The sequence below is a fragment of the Mercenaria mercenaria genome, chromosome 2 (genome assembly GCF_021730395.1).
Source record: "Mercenaria mercenaria strain notata chromosome 2, MADL_Memer_1, whole genome shotgun sequence".
Lineage (NCBI taxonomy): Eukaryota > Metazoa > Mollusca > Bivalvia > Venerida > Veneridae > Mercenaria > Mercenaria mercenaria.
Window position 1 is genome coordinate 11,774,682 of NC_069362.1, and position 26,038 is coordinate 11,800,719.

Consider the following 26,038-nt stretch of genomic DNA (forward strand, 5'->3'; position numbering starts at 1 on the left):
ATCAGGGGAGACATGGCCAATCTGTCAGGTAATGTCAAAGACCATCACAACAGGGCTTGACTTTAACTCTGTAGAGCATGTGCCCATGGGGCAATTTCAGCAAAATTTTTACTTGCCAGAACTCAATTTTTAATTGCCCAAAATGTAACATGGTGATGTGATGACATATTGCAAAGCAATATAACAACAAAAAAACAGTATTACACGATTTTCTGAGAAGTATTTCTTTGGATCTTTCATATATTTAACTTGCCCAACAGGCAACTGAGTATGATTTTTGCCTGCCTACACTCCATTTTTATCTGCCCAAGGCAAGAGGGCAGTCCTTAAGGTTAAGCCCAGCACAAATGTGTGTTTGTGTTTTTAGCTTATGGTGAGCTATTGTGATCACACAGTGCCCGTCTTCTGTCATGCGTGCATTAGTCCATCCGTTGTCAATAATGTCTCTAAACAACATCTCCTTCAAAACCACTGAATGGATTTTGATGAAACTTCACACAAAAGATCTCTCGGAGGCTGTCATTCAAATTTGTTCAAATGGTTATAGTTTATTGAACATATGGGCCACTATGGTTAAGAAATAGGTTTTCAGCTATCCTACTTCAATAATCTTCCTTTTGAAGCGATACTAGGGCCAGAGTTTTTTAATAACTTGGGTTACGGGAGCGCCGGTCCTAATTCTCCAAAATCCAAAATAAAAATAAAATTCAAAATTGCGATTTTATTTTTATTTTCCCCGACACTTGCATCTACTTTCCGTGGTGGAATATAAAACAGTGTCTGTTAACCTACAATAAGTATCACAGCACGTACAAAGGACTTCGATATTCTCAAAGGACGACACCATCAATACACCGTGACGTAACTTTACTAGAATGACGTGACTAGCTCCGCCTCATAACTAATCAAAGCGGTTTAACACTTGATGATTGACAGCCTCGTAAAAACTGCCAGCAGTGTTTGAAGTGTGTGACAGTGTGAAAGTATCGTGTCTGATAGAGAACGTCTGTAAATATAAACCGTTATCCAGATCAGCTGACATGTTTAGAAGGCGTTAATTGCAGACAACAAAAAGCTTGGATTAAATTGGTGAAACAAACTCTTAAGTCGGAAGACAAAGTAACTTAATTGTGGAAAATATATCGATGATTTCAGCACAAAAACCTCAGCAAGTATCTATATTTTAGCAAATGACATTTCACATCCAGTTTAAATTAATACATTTTTTCCGACCGGTAATAAATTTGCTACTTACTTTGGATTTTCATCAATGATAAATCCTTTTACAGTATTTTTAGAAGAAAAAAAAACATTCAATTTGTCTCCTGACCTATTAAAAACTGATATCTTTGACACATTTCCACCAGCACATGGCAGGTGACATCAAAAGGAGTGTCGGCAAAATTTTCCTTTATTGATTTTCTTTGATGTTGGGTATTGCAAGGTGAATGACGTAATTTGACGTAATTCTACTCCAAGTAAAATGTACTTCAGATTTTTTTAAGTGGATTTTCGTTTTGTAGCTGAACAACAGTAAATCTGGTGATTTTGATAAAATGCTGACTGTTGCTATAAATTTAAAAAACAATAAAATATTTTTTGTTAAATAAGATGTTTTCTAATCAATCTAGTGGTCCTTTTCTCTAAATTCTATTACTTTATGCACTGTTCTGAACCAATTAGTATGATGATGATAGTAATGATTATGGTGATGATGATGTTGATGGTATTGAAGGTAACTGTACAAAGTGAAAATATGTAGGACTCCAAGAAAATTTAAGAGGGACTCCAAAATCTGAATGTTAGGCAGTCCTGACTCCATGAAATTGAATCATAATGGAGGCCCTGCACGGGTACTGAACTCCATGTATGGACCAATAACTTTTAATATTTTAAAACGTTTGAAACTGAGTAATATTACAAAATCTTGAACTATTAAAGAAAAAGTATGTGTAAGTTTGAATGTAGTACCTTTGCTGATTGTTTTTAAAATTTGCAATTTAAATTTTAAAGTCTACCTCAAATTACTTTCAAAGTTGTAGCCAGATATGGAGTTCAGTAACTTTTAAGAGACCCCTCACACTTAACAGGCTTGGGACTGTCTGGCATGTATTGTGTAAAATGGCCCATGTCGGAGCATAAATGAAAAATGGAGAAATCATAAATGAAAAAAGTGAAAAGCTATTTTCGTCTTCCTTAACCCTTACAATGGTACACAGTGTTCGCGTTTACGGCGTAAAAGTATGTAAATACGCAACGAATTTGGTTGGTACGCAGATTTTTCAAGACCATTACGTAGATGGGACGCAAAGTAAAAACGGAACTGAATGTTTTAATTTAAAGACAACAAAATACTAATCACGATGTCGGAATCCCAATTTCATTTTCAGCAGCATTATTTTCTAAAAGTCTAGTCATTCAGTGACGTATTCAGACTGGTTTAGCGTATTGATCAAAATCTCTACTTATCGATGTAAATTATATAGAAACTGTAATGTATCATCCTAATGGCTTATCTAAAGTATGTGAGATTATATACTTATGTTTGTATTGTTAAGAGTTCAGTTTAATCTGCGATGCTGTACTAGTCACATGCTTACTAAATACATAAGCTAGAACAGGTCTTCATGTGATATCTTACATTGGCAACGAGGAAAATATTTGTTTAAATTCGGATGGAAGAGGCATTGATTAAATTCGAGTGCCATGACAATGATTCAATTCGAGTGCCATAATTTTATTTTCTAAGTCAGTGCTTGGATAATTAAAATGGCAAAAGCGATTAACATTCCATCAATCGAACAGTTTGATGTTTCGGGTGACCAAACTTCGCTCTCACAAAGATGGGATAAATGGATGAAGCAATTTAATTTCTTCACAGTTGGTTCCGGTATAACAGATGCAACTCAAAAACGAGCATTGTTGTTACATCTTGCAGGTCCAGAAACACAAGAAATATTTGGGATATTGACAGAAACTGGGGAAGATAAGGATTATGACAAAGCTGTTGAGAAATTGACGGATTATTTCAAACCAAAAAAGAACATAGCTTATGAACGGCATATTTATCGTTGTGAAATCCAGAGAGAGTCTGAAACTGTGGAACAATTTTCAACAAGACTGAAACATTTGGCATTAACATGTGAATATGGAGATATAAAAGATGACATGATAAGAGACCAAATTGTTGACAAATGTCGATCAAACGAGTTCCGTCGTAAGTTTTTAACAGTAGAAGATTTAAAATTGCCGAAATTACTTGACATTGCAAGGGCATATGAAGGTGCTTGTGCTCGAGCAGAGAAGATTGAAAACCCATCATCTACGCCCGTGGTAAATAAAGTTGCGGCCAAGCAGAAAAGTAGTTTGAGACCAAAGCGGCGTCCTGAGCAACAGAGGAATAACACAGGTGTAAAATGTTATCGCTGTGGAAGACTAGGACATTTGGCGCGGAAATGTGACGTTGCGAAAAATAAAGTTTGTCACAAGTGCGTCATCATGGGACATTTTGCAAAAATGTGCAAAAGTAGTAAATCTAAGATCACACAAAAAGTTAAAAGCCTTGATGAGTCATCAGGTTCGGATTTAGAAGAAAATGTGTTCATACTTGGAAATAAGTTCGAATACTTGCCTGGAACAATTAAAGGGACAAAGATAGATTTTCTTATCGACAATGGGGCAAGCTGCAATGTTATTGATAAAATAGCATGGAAGAAACTTAAAAGAAAAGTTAAATTGCAGGAGTGTAGAAAGAAGGTTTATGCATACGGAGCAAGTACACCTCTGAATTTGATAGGGACATTTGAATCAGAAATACGTGTTGACAGGAAAACACAGTCTGCAGAATTTCTGGTGACAGATACTGTGTATGGATCTTTGTTAGGATATCGTACAGCGAGTGCGCTGAAAGTGTTAAAAATAGGTGCAGATATTAATAAGGTGGAAAGCAATGAAGAATTCAAAAGAAAATACCCGGAATGCTTTCAGGGAACTGGGAAATTGAAAGATTTTCAGTTGAAATTACATATTGATAAGACTGTTGAGCCGGTCGCACAGCCAGTCAAAAGACTGCCATTCAGCTTAAGAGAAAAAGTTGAACAGAAAATTGAGGATCTAGAATCAAAGGACATAATTGAAAAAACAACAGGTCCTACACCATTTGTGTCGCCATTAGTTGTTGTGCCAAAGGGAAACAATGACGTAAGGATATGCGTTGATATGCGTCAAGTGAACCGTGCAATCTTGAGAGAGAGACACCCTATACCTACCATTGATGAAGTGATACATGACATGAACTCTGCGACAATTTTCTCAAAAATTGATTTGAAAGAAGGATTCCATCAAATTGAGTTAGAGGAAAGTTCGAGATCTATTACAACGTTTGTAACTTCAAAGAGACTATATCGATATAAAAGGCTAATGTTTGGTATAAATTCAGCACCGGAAATTTACAAGTATAACATTTCACAAGTCCTGGAAGGCTTAGTGGGGGTAAAAAATATTGCAGATGACATCATAGTTTATGCACCAGACAAAACTACGCATGATCAAAGATTGAATGCAGTTTTTGAAAGGTTGCGTGAACGTGGACTAACCATAAACTATGAGAAATGCAAGTTTTGTATGGATAAGCTAGTATTTCACGGACATGTATTATCAAAACACGGAATAGGACCAGAACAGTCAAAAGTAGAAGCTATTCTGAATGCAAGGAGACCTCAAAATGTTCAAGAAGTAAGAAGTCTGCTTGGATTAGCAAACTGGAATCACAGATTCATACCTGACTTAGCTTCCGTTGTTGAACCCTTACGTAGGTTGACTAAGAAATGAGTACGGTTTAAATGGACAAACGAGCAAACGGAATCTTTTGAAAAGCTGAAAAGAAGATTATCTAGAGCAAAAACATTGGGGTACTTTGATCCCAAAGCGAAAACGACTGTTATAGCAGATGCTGGACCCATGGCACTTGGAGCTGTGCTTATACAGGAACAAAATGGTCAGCAAAGAATTATCCAATATGCAAGTCGTACACTCACAAAGACTGAGCAAAAGTATTCACAGACAGAAAAAGAGGCTCTGAGTTTAGTTTAGAGTTGTGAAAAGTTTCGTATTTGGCTAATAGGTCTTGAGTTCGATCTCGTGACAGATCATCGTGCATTGGAGGTTATATACGGTCCAAAATCTAAACCGCCACCAAGGATAGAACGTTGGGTTTTGAGACTACAGGCTTTCAACTTCAATGTGAAATATAAGCCGGGCAAATACAATATTGCTGATCCTTTGAGTAGATTGACGCAGCAAAACGTGACTAAGTCGAAAGTGTCAGACATTGCTGAGGAATGTGTCAAATTCATAGCTTTGAATGACGTACCAGAAGCATTAACTGCACGAGAAATTGAACAAGTATCGTCACGTGATTCTGAGATTACGCAAATGCGAAGAGAGATCCGTAAAAACGGTGATTTTAAGGATTTACCTGACTACAAACATGTTAGAAAAGAACTAACTGTTTTAGGCAAAATGGTGTTACGCGGAACTCATATCGTTATTCCGAAATCACTACGATATAGAATAGTCAAATTAGCACACCAAGGTCATCAAGGAATTGTGAAAACAAAGCAGAGATTGCGCAACACTGTATACTGGCCTGGTATGGACAGTCAAGTCGAACGAGAAGTTAAAAAGTGTCATAGTTGTCAGTTAGTAGGTCAGCCGGAGAAGCCAAAACCGGTGTCGAGAACAAAACTGCCAGAGGGACCATGGCAACACTTATCGATAGATCTTATGGGACCATTTCCAAATAGTGGTGAATATGTGTTTGTTGTTGTTGATTATTTCAGTAGATGGTTCGAAGTGGATATTATGAAAAGCATAACCTCAAGTAAAATCATTGAAAGTTTGGACAAAATGTTCGTAACGCATGGATTACCAACTTCAATAAGGTCTGATAACGCACCAAATTTCAAATCTGAGGAATTCGAGGATTATTTACGTGAACATGCAATTGAGCACTTAACAAGTACACCGTACTGGGCTCAAAGCAACGGGGAAGTTGAACGCATGAATAGGACAATATTGAAAGCAATTAAAACTTTACAAGCTGAAAGAGGGAATTGGAAAAAACATCTGAATGAGTTTATTTTCGCGTATAGAACAACGCTGAACACAGTAACAGGAGTAAGTCCTGCTGAACTGATGTTTCGTAGAAAACTTCGTACTAAGTTACCTTATTTGGTTGACAGTGAGACTGAAAAATGTGACTTTTGAGAAAGGGACATGATCCAGAAAGAAATAGGGAAGGAGTATGCAGATACTCACAGAAATGTGAAATACAGTAACATTTTAAAAGGTGACAAAGTTCTCGTTGAACAAAAAGAACAAAATAAGCTTACACCACGGTTTGAACAAGAACCGTATGTCGTAACAGAAAAAACAGGAAACCAGGTATCGCTTGAGAAGTCTGGAGTAACTATTGACAGAAATGTGTCACAAGTGAAAAAGTATCATGAAAATGATAAATGTAGTACGGAACTAGACAGTGTTCCTGACGAAATTGTCTTAGAGAATACGCGACCAAAAAGGGAAATTAGGAAACCCAAGTACTTAGACGATTATGTGACATAGACAACAAATATTGGAATATGCTTAGCCTAATTATCTGCTTTTATATATTTGCTGTGAAAAAAGTGTGTTTGTTCAGTAACTTGATAAGATAACAGACCAAACCCAAATTTCTAAGATAAACTTGTTTTGAGTGGTGATAAAACAGGGACAGTATAATTTGCCTAATTAACCTAGTTTGAGATTATATCTTGTTACCAAGAAATAATAAGACACTACTTTATCTGTTATCTTAAGAATCCTGGTATGTTTACAAAAGTTGATTACATTAAATTGTTTTCTGAAATTTTGTGAATGAAATTCCATAGTAATGTTTCATAAATGTTTAGATTTAAGGTTGTTGTTTACATGTTTTCAAAATTTTAATTAAAGTTTTAAAGTAATTTTAAATCTAGGTAAAAGGGAAATGTAGTGTATCATCCTAATGGCTTATCTAAAGAATGTGAGATTATATACTTACGTTTTTTTGTTAAGAGTTCAGTTTAATCTGCGATGCTGTACTAGCCACATGCTTAATAAATATGTAAGCTAGAACAGGTCTTCATGTGATATCTTACAGAAACAGTCCAGGTACTTCTTGCATTGCAAACCGAAAGTAAGATGGAGTCTCCGGCGAATGCGAATTCAAAGCAGGGCTTTAGCTAGGGGTCGACATGAGTGAAATTCAAGTCGCCCAATTTTTGTTATTCATCCACTAACAGCCTATTGTGGTACAGCCTTTTGACACTTTACTCAAATACACATGGCATAATTTCGCCTCTGTCTCCTGATACAGAGAAGTTTGAAAGCAATTATAATGGTCGCTGACACCTTTGATTTGATAAACTAAACAGTAGGGATTTAGAGCGCTCTATATTACATTAACTTGTACATTCTCCTTTGACTTTTCAAAAAATTATCTTACCTTGAATAATTTCCTTAAATCCGCGTAATTTGAATAATTTTACAGGGCTCCAGATAAGATGCGTATTAGCGTAAATTACGCTTTGAAATAATGCATATACGCATGTCTGATAATTTTTAAAAGTATAAAAACGTATATGAAATTACAGAAATACATGCAATTACTTTTTACTAGCGTAAACAAAATCTGATTCATCTGGATGCTTTATGTAACGGAGCACGGTAGGCATTCTCCTACATTGAACGTACACACGCATTGAATGGTGCTCTATAGACCAAGGTTAAACTTTATTATACACGCAATGCGTGCGTAAATCAAATAGTTGGGAATTAATATTGACCGTACGGTAGTGTATTTTAAAGTGGTGTTGATTTAAAATATCAACTTCCACTGCAGAGTAAACAACAAAAATGTCTTTTTCTAAGAATGGAAAAGTGAACAAATACTATGAATTCTTTAAACCAACACAAATGATCCCAAAAATATAACTAAAGGTAGATCTATATTGAATATTGGACTTTCATATTTTTTGGTGAATGAAGCCAAAGCAAGCCAAGGGAGAAAAAAAGAGAAGCAAAAACTTGAATTTTGAATTGAAACTGAACTGCAAACAAATTTATGGGTGTTAGGTACCCGATAAATATGTTATAAAACTCATTTCTGGTTGTTGTTTTTTTTTTCACATTCATTATAAATTTTTAGGTTGTTGAAAAACGTAGGTTCCGGTGTGGGGGTTTATACTTCATTGATAAGATACACTTCAAATCCAGTTTTCAATGTTAGTTTATTATGAGATTTTGTCTAAGATGGAAATAAAGTCGTCATAATTATAATTCTCTCATTCCTCTGGTCTAAAGTCACTTAATATTATAACTGTAAAATATTTCATTTCTTGTTTCTATGATCTGTCATTTTCAAAGTCCGAGCCAAAAGTAAAGAAATCTCCCTCTCAAGTTCTGACCTAGGCTTATATACAAAAGCAGGTACCATCCCATATTTGGAGTGTATCATAGTGATGAAAGACAAAGATTACCCCTAATATTTATGAGGATAACCGTTGACTGATGTTACCATCCCAAATACGGAGCCACCTCTAACTCTAACAAATCAGACATGTTTACGATGGTACATGATGACAACATACCCTGATAAAATGATACACACTCCAGTCCCAAGCAGTTTATGAGGGTAACTGGTGAATGACATCTCTAGTAGCAGAGGCCAAAGTTTCACATCAGTAGAATCAATTAATAAATCAACTTTAATAAGACTAACTGCTAAATTTACAACACTCCCCCACCCTTAGCTTCTTAATTGTCCCCAATTAAGTTTAAACATTAAAATACAAGTGACTACTGAGCCAGACTCTTGCTCTCACATATTACGAAGAAGATACAGAATGCGAATACCTAACTATTAATAGAATATTGAAACTGCTCTTCAATATAAATGATTAAGTGTCATGAATAGTAGTAAACATGCTCTACTCTATGTTTTAATAAAACTCAAGATTATAGTTCGGAAGAACTACGTTACTAAATACTTCTCGTAGTAGTATACATGTAAAATGACTATTATACTAATGTGTGTATGAAACATTAAAAGTGTTAAAAAAATCACCAACTGTCCTAGTAAAACACATGTAAAATAAAATCCAGTGTTGAATTCAGTTCATCTAATAAGGTGAATATACATTTGGAAGCACTTTCACGCAATGTTTATTTCTCTCACACTAAGTCCTGGTGCCTTTATTTATTTTAACATTAACACAGTAAGATGATAGAAATAGGCACAATTTTGATAAATTTCATTGATATGGTAGTAGTCATTACCATTTACTAATGTAAGTCCTGGTGCCTTTTATTTATTTGAATTAATTTGAAAAAAAGGAATAGGCACAATGTCTAATTTATATGGCTATGGTAGTCGTCTCTACCAAAGTTTTAAGTCCTGTGTGCCAAGAGCATCTAATTATACAACATATGATTTTAATAAATGGCACAAATTTTCATATCTGAAAATGAAACTCACGAATAAATCCATTTGAATACACCAAGGCTGAATGGGATTATTATTACCAATGCAGCCACTAATTAAATCCATACAAAGAATAATTAATCCATTTGAATACACTTGTGCTGAATGGGATTATTATTACCAATGCAGCCACTCATTAAATCCATACAAAGAATAATGAAATGAATAAGTACACACTTATAATCCAGGATGAATATTAGTTAACACTTTAAATCCAGAAGGAATATGAACTTAATCCAAAAACATAACACTTTTGATATTTATAACTATTGTGTACCATGTTGATATGGTCTGTATTGGATCCTGTTCCTTGAACTTCTCCTCACTTGTTGACTGGTACTGTCCAGGCAGGATTTGGAAGTTTGCTGGTACCCTTTCATTTTTGCTCTATGATTATTTTCGTCAGACTTAACCATGTTTGATTGCCAATGGGTCATTTTATTTCCATGAAACGGTTTCAATCTGTCATGATGCACTATTCTGTACCGATTTCCGGATTCTGTCTCATTAAGTGGCCCCATTATGTCCGTTTGTATACGATCCATAGGATTGCCAACTGTGTACTCTGTTAATGGTGCCTTTGGTATGTTTTTCGGCCTTTTTTGGAATGCACACTTTTCACAACTTTTGATATGCAACTGGACGTATTCCTTCTTTTTATACCAGTGATATTTGAGATGTAATTTTGAATATGTCTTTGAAATTCCTAAATGTGCTCCAGTAATTGAATCATGACAAGATATCAAAAGTTCCTTATAAAGTACTGTAGGAACTATCAACAAAAGCCGATGGTCCTTTGCACTGACAATGTACTTTTTAAATAACACTCAATCAATCAGAGTTAACAGGTCATAATTTAGCCAATAATTCCGCACACTTGGTGAATTCCCAGCCACCTTATCTCTCAGGGGTCGTCTGTTTTCTTCAAGCCACTGTATCACAATTCCTAAATCTGGGTCAGCTCTCTGTAATTTGGCCATTTTAACAGGTGAACAATTAACTGTGTTAAACTGTTTGAGACCACAAGTTAGATGTTTGCGCTGCATCCTCGGATAATGCAACATGTTCATCCAGTATAGAATTTACGTCCTTGTTCAATACCTCCTCGTTATTGTCACCAAGGTTGAAGCTATTTCCACTTTGTACACCATTTAAATCCAGACTATTATGGAATCGAAGTCGTTGAACGCGATTTCGGAAGTACTTCCCAGTCTGTTTAAATCCATGGTAAAGTGTATTGAAACAACCTATCAACTTCTTGATTTGCAGCTGCATGAGCACAAAAATACTGCTCCAAAATCCACTATTTTGAGCCTTCACTCGTAATATGACTGGCCTATTCTGATTCCCAATATTCAAGTTTTTATCAAATAATGGAACAACGTCATTGAATTGTGCAAAATCTGACCAGGAATCATGTTTTTTCAAACAAGTCTGACACCCCTTACACGGTAAACTTTGAAGTATTGTATTCCCATCATAGCACTGACACTCCTCTGGTTCACATGGAATTCTGGACAGGCTATCAGCATTGATATGCTTTTTCCCACTTCGATGTTCGCTTTTAAAGTTATACTGTGACAAAACCTCTAGCCAACGCGCCATTTGATCAGTAGGTGACTTAAACGACATTAACCACCTTAAACTTGAACAGTCAGTCCTTAATAAAAATTCTCTACCCAACAGAAAGTGTCTAAACTGGGTTATAAATGTCACTACGCCCAACAGTTCTCTTCTTGTGGCACAATAACGTCGTTGTGTTTTGTCAAATGATTTACTTGCAAACATAATTGGTTTTTCAACATAATCCTGAGCTGTATCTGACCACTGCATTTGCGACAAGCAACCCCGCACGAGAAATTGCTACTATCAGTATCCACTATGAATAAGCCTTCCTCTTTTGGATATGCTAACATTTCTTCGCCTGTCAATGCAGTTTTTAAGTCCATAAAAGCACTATCCTGTTCTGGTCCCCAGATAAACGCTTGACCGGCCTCTGTTAAGCGATTAAGTGGTGACGCCCTAGCACTAAATCCCTTGATAAAACGTCTGTAATAACTACAAAAACCTAAAAAAACTTCTGAGTTCGGTTAAATTCCGCGGCACAGGCCACTCTCTCACAGCTTTAACTTTCTCTTCTGAAGGACGTATTCCAGAACTGTCAATTGTGTGACCTAATATATTTATGCGCCTTTGTAGTAGATTGCACTTGCTTGGTTTTAATTTCAAGTTATTTTTCTCCAATCTGGTTAAAATTTCATCTAACCTAAACAATGCCTGATCAAAAGTTTCAGCAAAAGTACAAATATCATCCATGTAAATAATCATTGTCCTCCACTGTAAGTTCTTAAACACTAATTCCATACACCGCTGAAATGTATGTGGAGCCCCAGTAAGGCCCTGCGGCATAGTAACATATCGATACAGACCGCCCCTGCTGGTGCCAAATGCAGTCTTTTCACGATCTCTCTCATCCAGTTCTATTTGGTAAAATCCTGACAAAAGATCTAATGAACTGTAATAATTATTTCCTCCCAAACTTTCTAAACAACTGTCAATTCTCGGCAATGGATTGGCACATTTTTTACTTAGATCATTTAAACCCCTATTACCCACAACGACACGCACTCCTGCCTGTGGGTCCTTTTTCCTTACAAAGCATAAAGGTGCAGACCATGGACTCTTACTTTCTTCAATTATTCCCATTTCAAGTTGTTGTTGAATAATTTTTTCTTTTGGCCTTCGAACGCTTTTGGCACCCGTCTAGGTGGTATTTTTACAGGTCGAACATTTTCTGCCACCTCAATTGTATGTCGCACTAATGAAGTACGCCCTAAATCTGTGGAGGAACTGGAAAAAGCATTTTTATGTTTCTCCAATAGACACTTCAATGCTTCTTTTTGTGACTCATTGAGATTTTCAGAGGATCTATGGTACAAGTCCTTTAACCCACTACTCCATTTAGTCATGTCATATTTAATGTCATTATGTCTCCCCCAGGAGACATATTGTTTTTGCCCTGTCCGTCCGTCCGTCCGTCCTTCCGTCCGTCCGTCAGTACGTCACACTTCATTTCCGAGCAATAACTGGAGAACCATTTGACCTAGAACCTTCAAACTTCATAGGGTTGTAGGGCTGCTGGAGTAGACGACCCCTACTGTTTTTGGGGTCACTCCGTCAAAGGTCAAGGTCACAGGGGCCTGAACATTGAAAACCATTTCCGATCAATAACTAGAAAACCACTTGACCCAGAATGTTGAAACTTCATAGAATGATTGGCCATGAAGAGTAGATGACCCCTATTGATTTTGGGGTCACTCCGTCAAAGGTCAAGGTCACTGGGGCCTGAACATGGAAAACCATTTCCGATCAATAACTAGAGAACCACTTGACCCAGAATGTTGAGACTTCATAGGATGATTTGTCATGAAGAGTAGATGACCCCTATTGATTTTGGGGTCACTCCGTCAAAGGTCAAGGTCACAGGGGCCTGAACATTGAAAACCATTTCCGATCAATAGCTAGAGAACCACTTGACCCAGAATGTTGAAACTTCATAGGATGATTGGTCATAAAGAGTAGATGACCCCTATTGATTTTGGAGTCACTCCATCAAAGGTCAAGGTCACAGGGGCCTGAACATGGAAAACCATTTCCGATCAATAACTAGAGAACCACTTGACCCAGAATGTTGAAACTTGATAGGATGATTGTACATGCAAAGTAGATGACCCCTATCGATTTTGGGGTCACTCCATTAAAGGTCAAGGTCACAGGGGCCTGACCATTGAAAACCATTTCCGGTCAGTAACTTGAGAACCACTTGACCCAGATTGTTGAAACTTAATAGGATGATTGGTCATGCAGAGTAGATGACCCCTAACGATTTTGGGGTCACTCTGTGAAAGGTCAAGGTCACAGGGGCCTGAACATGGAAAACCATTTCCGGTCAGTAACTTGAGAACCACTTGACCCAGAACGATGAAACTTCATAGGATGATTGGTCATGCAGAGTAGATGACCCCTAACGATTTTAGGGTCACTCTGTTAAAGGTCAAGGCCACAGGGGCCTGAACATGGAAAACCATTTCCAATCAATAACTTGAAAACCTCTCGACCCAGAATGTTGAAACTTCATAGGATGATTGTTCATGCAGAGTAAATGACCCCTATTGTTTTTGGGGTCACTCCGTTAAAGGTCAAGGTCACAGGGGCCTGAACATGGAAAACCATTTCCGGTCAGTAACTTGAGAACCACTTGACCCAGAATGATGAAACTTCATAGGATGATTGGTCATGCAGAGTAGATGACCCCTAACGATTTTGGGGTCACTCTGTTAAAGGTCAAGGCCACAGGGGCCTGAACATGGAAAACCATTTCCAATCAATAACTTGAAAACCTCTCGACCCAGAATGTTGAAACTTCATAGGATGATTGTTCATGCAGAGTAAATGACCCCTATTGTTTTTGGGGTCACTCCGTTAAAGGTCAAGGTCACAGGGGCCTGAACATTGATAACCAGTTCGATCAATAACTTGAGAACCACTTGACCCAGAATGTTGAAACTTAATAGGATGATTGAACATGCAGAGTAGATGACCCCTATTGATTTTGGGGTCAGTCTATTTAAGGTCAAGGTCACAGTGGCCTGTTCATGTAAAATCATTTTTTGGAAATAACTTGAGAACCACTTGACCTACAATGTTGAAACTTAATAGGATGATTGGACATGCAGAATAGATGACCCCTTTTTATTTTGAGGTCACTTGATCAAAGGTCAAGGTCACAGGAGCCTGAACGGTGACTTGAGAAGCACTAGGCCAAGAGTGTTGAAATTTAGCGGGATGACTGGACATGCCAAGTAGATAATCCCTATTGCAGCCAACCATCAGTGTCTCTTTGACTTTCGCTCCTGACCTCTATTGACTTCTTGCCTATAGGACTTTGCATTGGGGGAGACATGCGCTTTTTTACAAAAGCATTTTCTAGTTTTCACTTGTTTTGGTATTATTGTCCAATATTTCACAGTCATGTAAATCGACATTTTCTCTCAATAAATCCTCTTGTTTAGTTTCATGTAAATATCCCAATAATGACCCTTTTGATAATTTCACTTTTCTGTTAGAGGTGTTAACTAGTCTAATGGGAATTGAATCACCCTGAATTCTCTTTGGAGCAATGAGCACACTTCCCATCAAAACATTGTTAGCTGGTTGTTTATTCTCTGAAGGGTAAATGATGCCCAATGATGAATTAATTGCACCGAAATTTATAGCCTCCCCAGGTATTACTGTTTCTGAATTCGCTGGAATTGTTACTCTTGACCTTGTGGTCACTCTGACTGACCTCAAGGGAACTTTTTCAACTAGAGTTCTACACATTTTCCCATTCAATTTTAATCCCTTTTTAGCACCAAGTTGGTAATCATTTTCATACAAGAAGTCTAATCCAATTAGTCCATCTTCATGAATAGGTGCAACTAATACAGAGTAATTAAAAGTTCGACCCGATGCACTAAATGAAAATTCACATTGTCCATCTATGGCTAATAAACCATCATCCGCAACTTCAAGACGTATTGAAGGGTCAATTTTACACAACTCAGGTCGCACATCCTCTGGTATTCTATGATATAATGCAGTAGAAAAAATTGTAGTACAGGCACCAGTATCTATGACAAAGTTCGCGCGCACAGTTTGAAAAATATTTACAGGCAATATAATGGAAACACCATCCGTATTAGCACTCCTACACTTAATAGTCTTAAATTCAGCTTCACTGTTATTGACCAAGTCTGGGCCGTTAGGCTTGGTCGAAGCTAGTTTTCCGACTTGTTACCTTCCTGAAGGTTTGCCTTACACTCATCCGCATAGTGACCAAACTGCTGGCATCTAAAACACTGTACATCTTTTCTTGGGCGCTGATTTACTTTACGATGCGAGGCTGATCTACTACTTTTAACATTCAACTGGTTCGCGAGATGATCAATCTTCTTGCCAATGTTGGATTTCAGATCCTTATTAAATTCTTGCAGTCTTGCTTCCATTACATAAGGTTCCCTGCCCTTGTCAATGTTCCTAATTATCGCCCCTCTCACGTCATCTCTGATGCTTGAATAGTTGTCGAGCAATTCTCTTGCCTGATCGATAGTTTTTGGATCCTGCATCCCAATGAACAAAGCCGCCTGAGAATCCTGAAGTCCCTTAAGAAAGTGCCGAAGGTTTATCGTTTCCCTCATCTCGTTGTTTGCTGTGGGGTAACCTTTTATTACCAACCTCTTAACCTCTGCCACATATTCAGCCAATGATTCTTTTTCCCTGTTGTATTTCCAGTTTTCTAACTCAGCCAGATAGGAGGAAGTGGAGCGCTTTTCCTGGAATCGCATCGCCATAGATGATTTTATCTTCGCATAACTTGACAATTTGTCAGCTCCAAGCTGCTTGAAAGCGTATTCCGCAGCATCACCGCGTAAACTGTTCTTAAGGCGGAACAAATGTTCACTATTGTCCCACTTGCACGCATCAACCATAGCTTCAAATGGGTGAATGAAACTCTCCCAGGATGATCTGCCATCAAAGATAATTTGCCTAGGTATAGGAACCTCATATTTATCACGGCCTCTCATCTGTTGATTTTGCTGCCTTGATGTATTGCTGTTTTCATTCGAAGCTGTGTCCCTTTCATTGACTAAATTTCTTATCTGATTGTCTTTTTGCATAGAAATGTCATTGATTCGTTGTTGGTAACTGCGCACTAATTCATCTCTTTGTAAAGTACTTTCCTGTTCATTCTTGCGTAGTCTCTCACTTAAGGTCAAGTTATCAACTTCTGCCGATTTAAGTTTTTGTCTCAAAAGTTCAACTTCAGCTAACAATTGTTCGTGACTATCATCATCTTCAATTGTGACAGAATCTTTTTCTTGTTGTTTTTTAGGTCCCATGGTTGTCACTTAATTGTCGCCACAAATATATTGAATAGAAATATATGTCCAAATTTCTTAAAAGCACGTGTATAAGTCCGTTTCCGTCGCTGCCACCAGTGTTGAAAAACGTAGGTTCGGGTGTGGGGGTTTATACTTCATTGATAAGATACGCTTCAAATCCAGTTTTCAATGTTAGTTTATTATGAGATTTTGTCTAAGATGGAAATAAAATCGTCATAATTATAATTCTCTCAATCCTCTGGTCTGAAGTCACTTAATATTATAACTGTAAAATATTTCATTTCTTGTTTCTATGATCTGTCATTTTCAAAGTCCGAGCCAAAAGTAAAGAAATCTCCCTCTCAAGTTCTGACCTAGGCTTATATACAAAAGCAGGTACCCTCCCATATTTGGAGTGTATCATAGTGATGAAAGACAAAGATTACCCCTAATATTTATGAGGATAACCGTTGACTGATGTTACCATCCCAAATACGGAGCCACCTCTAACTCTAACAAATCAGACATGTTTACGATGGTACATGATGACAACATACCCTGATAAAATGATACACACTCCAGTCCCAAGCAATTTATGAGGGTAACTGGTGAATGACATCTCTAGTAGCAGAGGCCAAAGTTTCACATCAGTAGAATCAATTAATAAATCAACTTTAATAAGACTAACTGCTAAATTTACAAGGTGTAAAATTACTCCTAGTCAATTTCAGATTTTACAATTTTACTCTTTCACAAAAAATATGATGAGTAAATACTCATTGGCCAAAAAAATTATCTGGAGCCCTGATTTTACTGCGAACTTAGAAACATATCACTGACACTTTCTGTGACGAAAATAACTTTACTGAAATTTACACAAATTTCTGACAACTGCGGCAGAAACTGGGTTAAACATGATTGACAACTTTTTCTTTTGATGCGTGTCACATTAGGGGATCAAAAGGACCATGTTACCCTTTGTGTGACGTCACTGCTGCTGATGTCATGATGGCATGTATTTAACTCACACAGTCAGTTCTAGTACAATATTGCTTTTATAGATTAAATGTTTTGACTAAACATTGCACTAGGAGCTTGATTTATTTTTTGCTGGGCTAATTTTAGGATATGAAATGATCAAACTGTTTTGAAATTGTATTCATAGATCTAATTAAAGGGTGTTTGGTTTTGGTAGTGATTAGGAAATTAACTGGAAAAATACTTTGAATTACAATTTACAGTAATCACATTGTATGAGAAATTAGATTAACAAGGATAAGAAAGCAGATTCACTGACCTTTTCAGTCAGTTTGTTTTATAATTTGATAGACTTGAAAAAATTTAATTGATTTAAACAAAGAAGTGACTTTTTCCGTAAAATCTTAGTCTGGTGCTTAAACCTGTTAAAGTAACTATTAGCTGATCAAACCTATTATAATTGATGTAACTTTGTAGATTCTAATATTTTTATACCTCTTATCAGAACTGGAATGCATTTATGAAGTTAAAGAAGAGGTGTTATTTATTGTAAAACATGGACATTTATCAATATTGTAGCCGCAAAACCTGGGACTCAACCATATTTGGCTGGGACTCAACATTTTTGGGAGTACTGAGTCCCAGGGACTCAGTGAAATTTTCAGAAAACGCGATCACTGGTACAACCGATTGGTTTTGCCTTTGCGACCAGTGCAGACCTAGATCAGCCTGCGCATCTGTGCAGACTGATCATGGTCTGCACTGTTCGCTATTCAGTCAGTACATTTTGAGTGAACACCTTTCGAATGATAAATGGTATTGCCCAAATTGAATGATGGACCTGTCCATTTTAGAAACTTAGCCTGCTAAGGGCTAAAAGATCAGAAACACAATATGCATAGGATGTGACAACAATACTACACTATACTATATATAATCACACCAACACCAGAAACAGAATACAATGCCAGGTGTGTTTAGTCTCTATTTATTAGCAAGCTATATATATTTAAAGCAGGCAAGCAACATGCAAAAAATTTCAAGTATTTAATAGTTTCTACAACATAATATGGGTGGTTTTCAAAATAATGAAGCTTTTTCTTCTCTCTCACCTTACTTTAATTCAGTTTAGTTTTAGAATGTGTTTTGGAGCAAATTATATCCAAATCAATGTAGTCAATAAATGTGTGCAATTTTATCTTGATGGCTCAAGCAGTTTTGAAGTTATATTAAATTATATAGCTAATTTTGTCCCCTGTGCACCCAAAAAAGTGTGACATTTTACATGAAGTATGGTTTTCAACTGTGGCTTACTTTTTAAAACCATGTTTTATTGTTACAGCTTTGGCCTTTTTATGTAACTTAAACTTTGCACATTTAAATAAAATACTTCTTTTCATTTACCTACATCTTATTTTTACCAATATTTCACATCTTGTGAAGGAACCCCCTTCACAAAAAATAGTGAAAAAAATACTAAATTTAAATGTTGAACACTACAATTTCATAACCTTATTACTTTTCTGAAGTCTTAATGTTTTAATAAGATCTTTATCCTTTAGCTGTGAAGACACATTATGATTTTTTTCTTTAATAAATCAACTTTCTCAGAAACTTGATGGGTGTCTATACACCTAAAAATGTCCCCTGTGCACCTTTCAGTTGTTAAGTGTCAGATTTCTTTTATTCTTTAATTAAAATGGGATTTTGCTTTATTTTCCCTTGAAAGGGAGTTACAACAGATACAAAAGCAGTGTTCAACTTCACATATTACTGACTGTTAAACATTCACAGAGCCAAAAGTGATGTCCCCTGTGCACCTTTTTTGACATATATCAATTGTCTTTAGCATTCCTGTACTTTGCGGTGGCAGTTCTATATTCTTAGCAGTGTGAATGCAAAGTTTAGGCATTTCTTGATAATTTAGCATTATATAAGAAACCCTGGACAATTTAAAATTCACTGTTTGCATTTTTTTCTGAAGTTGCCAATTTTCAAGTTTTAAAAGTGGAAACATCAATTTAATTGCTTCTTAGGCTCTTAAGTTTACCTAAATATGTAATGTTCACTAGTAAATATTATGTAGTTAAAAGAATTTTACTTACCATGAACATATTCTATGAATAAATTTTTTGATACAATTTGTCCCCTGTGCACCCTTTTTAGTAAAATTATGAAGTATGTATGAATTTAACTATTCCATTTTATCATGCGTGGCATTTTGTCATTTTTCTACTATGAATAAGCATTGCATGTAAATTAAATGATTTCAATGTGTTAGTTATGTATAAAGTCACTTATTTTTCATTTAAAGCATTACATTCTGTTGAATTTTCATGTTTTTGTAGTGAAAATTTTAATTTTGTAGTTATTTTGTGGAATAAACTAATTTTTTAATAGTATTTGTCTAAAGTTGATTACCATTAGTCTTTTTATGAATAGAAACTAATAATGGATGAATATTACACTGATCTTCAGTATGTGTCCCCTGTGCATCTGTAAAATAACTCAATTTGAGTTGACAATTCTAGAAATTAGAATTACTGGACATTCTTGAAATTTGGCATGTGGTTTTATAAACATGCAAAGTGTGAGAAAAAAATAGGTTTTATAATTATATGTTAGTTATTTTGCATTCAGCAACAACTTTTATAGGTAAAGTTTTATTTTCATGTCAGATTTGTGCAGAAAGGGTGATTTTAAAACCAATGTCCACAAACATATGATTAATAAGTTTCAAACCATACACATACACCCATTACTTATCATTTATTTTTGAAAAAAATTACTGTTATACATATTTCCTTGTCATAAAACCATGCAACATTTATCACCCATCTTACTGGAAATTCACTGAACTTTCAAATTAAAGGCTGAAATATTTTTCTGATTGGCATTTCTCAACACTTTCCTAAAGTTATTTCCTTCAAATTTGAAGTATTTGCTATCATAAAAAATAGGTGACAACATAAGAAATCAGTTTGAATTTTCAACCCCTATGTCACACTTTTGCTTCATTATTTTGAAAACCACCCATATTATAATATACAACATGGAAAGTGGGAATAAAATGCTTCAAATTGGGAAAATAACTTGTCTGATTTATCTAGACTGTGTTGTGAATCTACATTTGCCTGAAACAACATTTTTTTTTAACCCAGTGGCACTTTTTACAAAATAAAATTTTTTGTAGTTTTTTTCATTTTATTTTTATTTTTTTCCCGATGCTAACATTTTCCTACTTTATTTTTATTTTTATTCCCTCCTCCTAATGCTCATTTTTGGAAAATCTCCCGTAACCAAAGTTATTAAAAAACTCTGGCCTAGCTAGAGCCTTGATATTTAGCTTGTGATGTCAGGGTTTGACTCTACTGTAATTGCTCAAATTATTATATATATAATTATATGCTTATATGCAAGAAACTTTGAAAATCTTTGAATCCATAATAGGTAGAGCCTTGATATTTGGCTTGTGATATCATGGTTTGACTCTACATTAACTGTTCAAATTATTTCCCTAAGGTCAAAAGTGGACACGCCCCTGGGTGTGACATGTATATACTTTATGCTTATATATAAGAAAGTTTGAAAATCTTCTCTCAGCCAGAAGCTGTAATGGCTAGAGTTTTGATATTTGGCATGTGATATAAAGGGTTTGACTACCATAATTGTTTAAATTGTTGTCCAAGTGTCAAAAAATGGCCACACCCATATGTGACTGTGACATGTGTATGATATAGGCTAATATAAAAGAAGCTTTTAATATCTGCCTGTCTGAATCCGTTACTGTCTGTACTTGTACCATTACATTAACTTATACAAACACACTGGAGGCTGTTACACAGGTGAGCGCTTTACTTGTTTTGCCTGACTGCTGGCCAGTCGAGCATAATGATGAGTAAGGCAAAGTATAGATTCCCTCTGTTGTCAAATTGACCAGATCTACTTTTTTTTGTCGGGCACAAAATTTTGCATCAGACTGGATCATAATACATTGTACAGATAATCCAATGGATTTGGCAAATTTTGATGCATGCAGGGCTTATGTATACTAATGTAACTTTCAACCTTCCACAACTATGCCATCTTCATATATACTATTGTAACATCCAGTCTTTTACAACTATTCCATCTTTATATATACTATAGTGCTTATTATAATAAGAGTATAGCGGATTTTAGGGTATAGTGGATAGGTTGATAAATTTTGTATTTAGACTTGAATTATTGTATAAATTTTCATCTTCTTTTACTAGCATGCAGACACACATTCTGACATACATTTTAAATGTTTGCTTTTTCTGTTATTTTTCATATGTCATCAAATAAAAATCCAAGGCTTTTAATCCTTTAGTGACTAAATCAGTGTGTATATAAAAGTACTTGGTGGAAATGAAAAAAAAGCTGAATGTTTTTAAAAGAGAATACTAGCATTTAGGAGTGACCTGTCGCTTTTATAAATAGATTTGAAAGGTTACTGGAATAAATCATTTCAGTAAAGGGGTACCCTACCTTTTTTAACTTATTTTTATAAAAATATTCAAATGACTGCCTCCCCCGACAATTAGACACCGTGGTGCAGTGGTAAGCGTGACGGTTTTGAAATCTAACTTTTGTGAGTTCGAATTCCAACGGAGATCAGTATATTTATTTTTCTTTTTATATTGTGTGTTTTTTTTTTTTTCATTTTATATTTTGGTAACATATATTTAAAATGATAATAATGTTAAAGATGTATTTGAATTGCATTACTTGTATCATTTTGCTATTTTCGCATATAACATAGGTTTTTCAAATATCTTTTTGATTGTGAATTATTCAACATGGCTGACTTAGTTCTTGACAATTTGGTCATTCAACTAGCTGATGGCACTTATTCGAAGGAAACCGACGCCGCCAGCGAGTGTAAGGATGCTCCTTTGGGTGCGTGTGTTTGAAATGTATTGAATGTATCGAAATTGTATGAATGAACTTGAAATGATGAAATAAAATGAAAAAAAAAAAAACAAAAACAAAAAACATGAAAATATAAATAAAACAAATTGCCCTGTGTGGGATTCGAACCTACAGCCTCCTAATCGCAAAAGTTAAATCACTAGCAAGATTCCTCAATTCTACAAGCTATCAATGCAATTTCAGACTGTTCAGTATTTTTAGCTCGACTATTCGAAGAATAAGTAGAGCTATCCTACTCACCACGGCGTCGGCGTCACACCCTGGTTAAGTTTTTCGTACCAGTCCACATTTTGACAAAGTCTTTTGAGATAAAGCTTTGAAACTTTCAACACTTGTTTACCATCACCATGTCCAGTTATAGGCAAGAGTATATAACTCTGTCAAGCATTTTGACTGAATTATGGCCCCTTTTGACTTAGAAATCTTTGTTAAGTTTTTCGTACCAGTTCATATTTTGGCAAAGTCTTTTGAGATAAAGCTTTGAAACTTTCAACACTTGTTAACCATCACCATGTCCAGTTGTAGGCAAGAGTACATAACTCCATCAAGCATTTTGGTTGAATTATTGCCCCTTTTTTACTTAGAAATCTTGGTTAAGTTTTTCGTACCAGTCTACATTTTGACAAAGTCTTTTGAGATAAAGCTTTGAAACTTTCAACACTTGTTTACCATCACCATATCCAGTTGTAGGCAAGAGTACATAACTCCATCAATCATTTTGGCTGAATTATGGCCCCTTCTGACTTAGAAGTCTTGGTTAAGTTTTTCGTACCAGTTTATATTTTGTGTAAAGTGTTTGACATATGGCTTTGAAACTTTTATATCTTGTTCAGTATTATAGTCTCTATCAATAGGCAAGAGTACATAACTCTGTCATCTTTTTTGGCTGAATTATGGCCCTTTTTGAACTTGGAAATTGGTTCTGTTTTCGTATATGTCCATGTTTTGTCAAGATTATTTGACATATGGCTTTTAAACTTTAAACACTTGTTTATCATTATGATTTCCATCTGCAGGCAAGAGTACATAACTCTTGACAACTATTTTGGCTGAATTATGGCCCTTTTTGGAATTTGACATTTTTGTCAAAATATTTGAACTGTGGCTTTGAAACTGTTAACACTAGTATATCAACATGATTTCCATCTGTAGGCAAGTGTACATAACTCTGTCAACTATTTTGACTGAATTATGACCCTTTTTGGACTTGGAAATTAGTTAAACTTTTCATACAAGTCTGTGTTTGCCTAACATATAACTTAATAGCATATTTGCCATCATGGTCACACATTGCCACTTAGTGCAAGACTAATCGAAATCCACAAATACAGGAAAAAACTTTGTTTATTCCATCCTTTTCTTTTGTCTGAAAATCTATGGAAATATTTTGACCCCATTCTTCAATCAATTCTTTGAATAGTCGAGCGCGCTGTCATCCGACAGCTCTTGTAAATATATTTATAGTTTTAAATAAATCAAATATCTTTCAAACCCTTATTTAACAAATGGAACAGTCTGGAAAATCCAAATCTAAAAATAAAAGCGACAGGTCACTCCTAATTGCTAATACATTAGTGTTCTGATTTATAGTAAAAAAATCTTTGTTTAGATGTGGATTTTAAACTAATAATGGAAAAACTGACCAAAGCTATCCTGTACACCCTAAATCGGCGCATATGTTATCAATGGCATGGAGAAAAAGCTGAATGTTTTGAAAAGAATAGCTGTTTTCTGCCTGATATACAGAAAAAACTACTAAATTTGATTTCTTTGAATTGGAATGCAAGAAAAATTAGCTATCCGCTATACCCTAAAGCACTGTATTATAACTTTCAGTCTTTCACAACTGTGCCATCTTTCCAAGCGCATTTCCAATTATTTCACTGGTGTTGGTAGTATTCACAAAATGCTGAAAAAAGACATTGTGATGTCCATGTGTTGAGTTGATATGTTTCAGAAATTTGAAAGGTGCTTTTGCTTAAAGAAAAATAGTCTTTAGTTACTGTCTGATCTGTTTTGTGTTGAGTTTGATTTTACTGGAGACAAAAATTAGTAGGAATACAACTTTCATTCATTTCTATTGACAATTCCGGAACTGAATATGTAAATAAGATTTCAATGTATTGATTTCATTTCTTAGTTGTGTGTTTTCTTATCTTCACTTTTAAGAATTGTGTGAAGCGGAAGTGATGAAGCTAGAAACAGAATTGGAAGAGTAAGTAACTAGTACCATCTTTTTACATTGATCTAAAACCTTGTGTCATGGTAGTGCAGTGTGCAACATTAACTTTTTAACACCGTAGCCCCATACGGACTTCCAATTTTTTGTAGCCTGACAGAATTTTTCGTAGCGCCACCAATTTTTTGCTCAAGAAGGAACAAGACTTTCATTCTAGTAATGTTTTATTTTTTTTTCAATATACTGCTGTAGGTTGGTGAATATTGATATATTTCAGAAATTTGTATGAGTTTTTCAAAATTGATTTCGAAATCTGAAACAGTGTTCACAAAATTGTGCAGAAAGTCAAAGACACAGAGTCATGAAATCAGATCTAAACACCTATGTAGACAAGAAATAGCTTGGCAGTAGACTGACCAGGGGTCTTGCTAGGCCCATTATTTTTTTTTGGGAGAAGTCAATTCTCCCTCAAACTGATTTATGGAGAAGTGGGTAGACTTTAGGGAAAAGTTGAAAGACTCCATCAATTTTTAGCTCACCTGTCACAAAGTGACAAGGTGAGCTTTTGTGATCGCTCGGTGTCCGTCGTCCGTCCGTGCGTGCGTCCGTCCGTCCGTCCGTAAACTTTTGCTTGTGACCACTCTAGAGGTCACATTTTTCATGGGATCTTTATGAATGTTGGTCAGAATGTTCATCTTGATGATATCTAGGTCAAGTTCGAAACTGGGTCACGTACCTTAAAAAACTAGGTCAGTAGATCTAAAAATAGAAAAACCTTGTGACCTCTCTAGAGGTCATATATTTCACAAGATCTTCATGAAAATTAGTCAGTATGTTCACCTTGATGATATCTAGGTCAAGTTCGAAACTGGGTCACGTGCCATCAAAAACTAGGTCAGTAGGTCTAAAAATAGAAAACCCTTGTGACCTCTCTAGAGGCCATATATTTCACAAGATCTTCATGAAAATTGGTCAGAACGTTCACCTTGATGATATCTAGGTCAAGTTCGAAAATGGGTCACATGCCTTCAAAAACTAGGTCAGTAGGTCAAATAATAGAAAAACCTTGTGACCTCTCTAAAGGCCATATTTTTCATGGGATCTGTATAAAAGTTGGTCTGAATGTTCATTTTGATGATATCTAGGTCAAGTTCGAAACTGGGTCACGTGCAATCAAAAACTAGGTCAGTAGGTCTAAAAATAGAAAAACCTTGTGACCTCTCTACAGGCCATATATTTCATGAGATCTTCATGAAAATTGGTCAGAATGTTCATCTTGATGATATCTAGGTCAAGTTCGAAACTGGGTCACGTGCCCTCAAAAACTAGGTCAGTAGGTCAAATAATAGAAAAACCTTGTGACCTCTCTAGAGGCCATATTTTTCATGGGATCTGTATGAAAATTGGTCTGAATGTTCATCTTGATGATATCTAGGTCAA

The 26,038-nt window shown here is 35.7% G+C and overlaps 1 protein-coding gene across 1 annotated transcript in view; it reads left to right on the forward strand.

The window, feature by feature from the left end:
* The window catches only part of LOC128548891 (uncharacterized), a 123,782-nt gene that overhangs the window by 44,763 nt on the left and 52,981 nt on the right, over nucleotides 1–26,038 (forward strand). Inside the window, exon 4 of the mRNA XM_053524439.1 lies at nucleotides 24,589–24,634. Coding sequence (XP_053380414.1) covers nucleotides 24,589–24,634 — 46 coding nt within the window. The remainder of the gene's footprint in view (nucleotides 1–24,588; nucleotides 24,635–26,038) is intronic.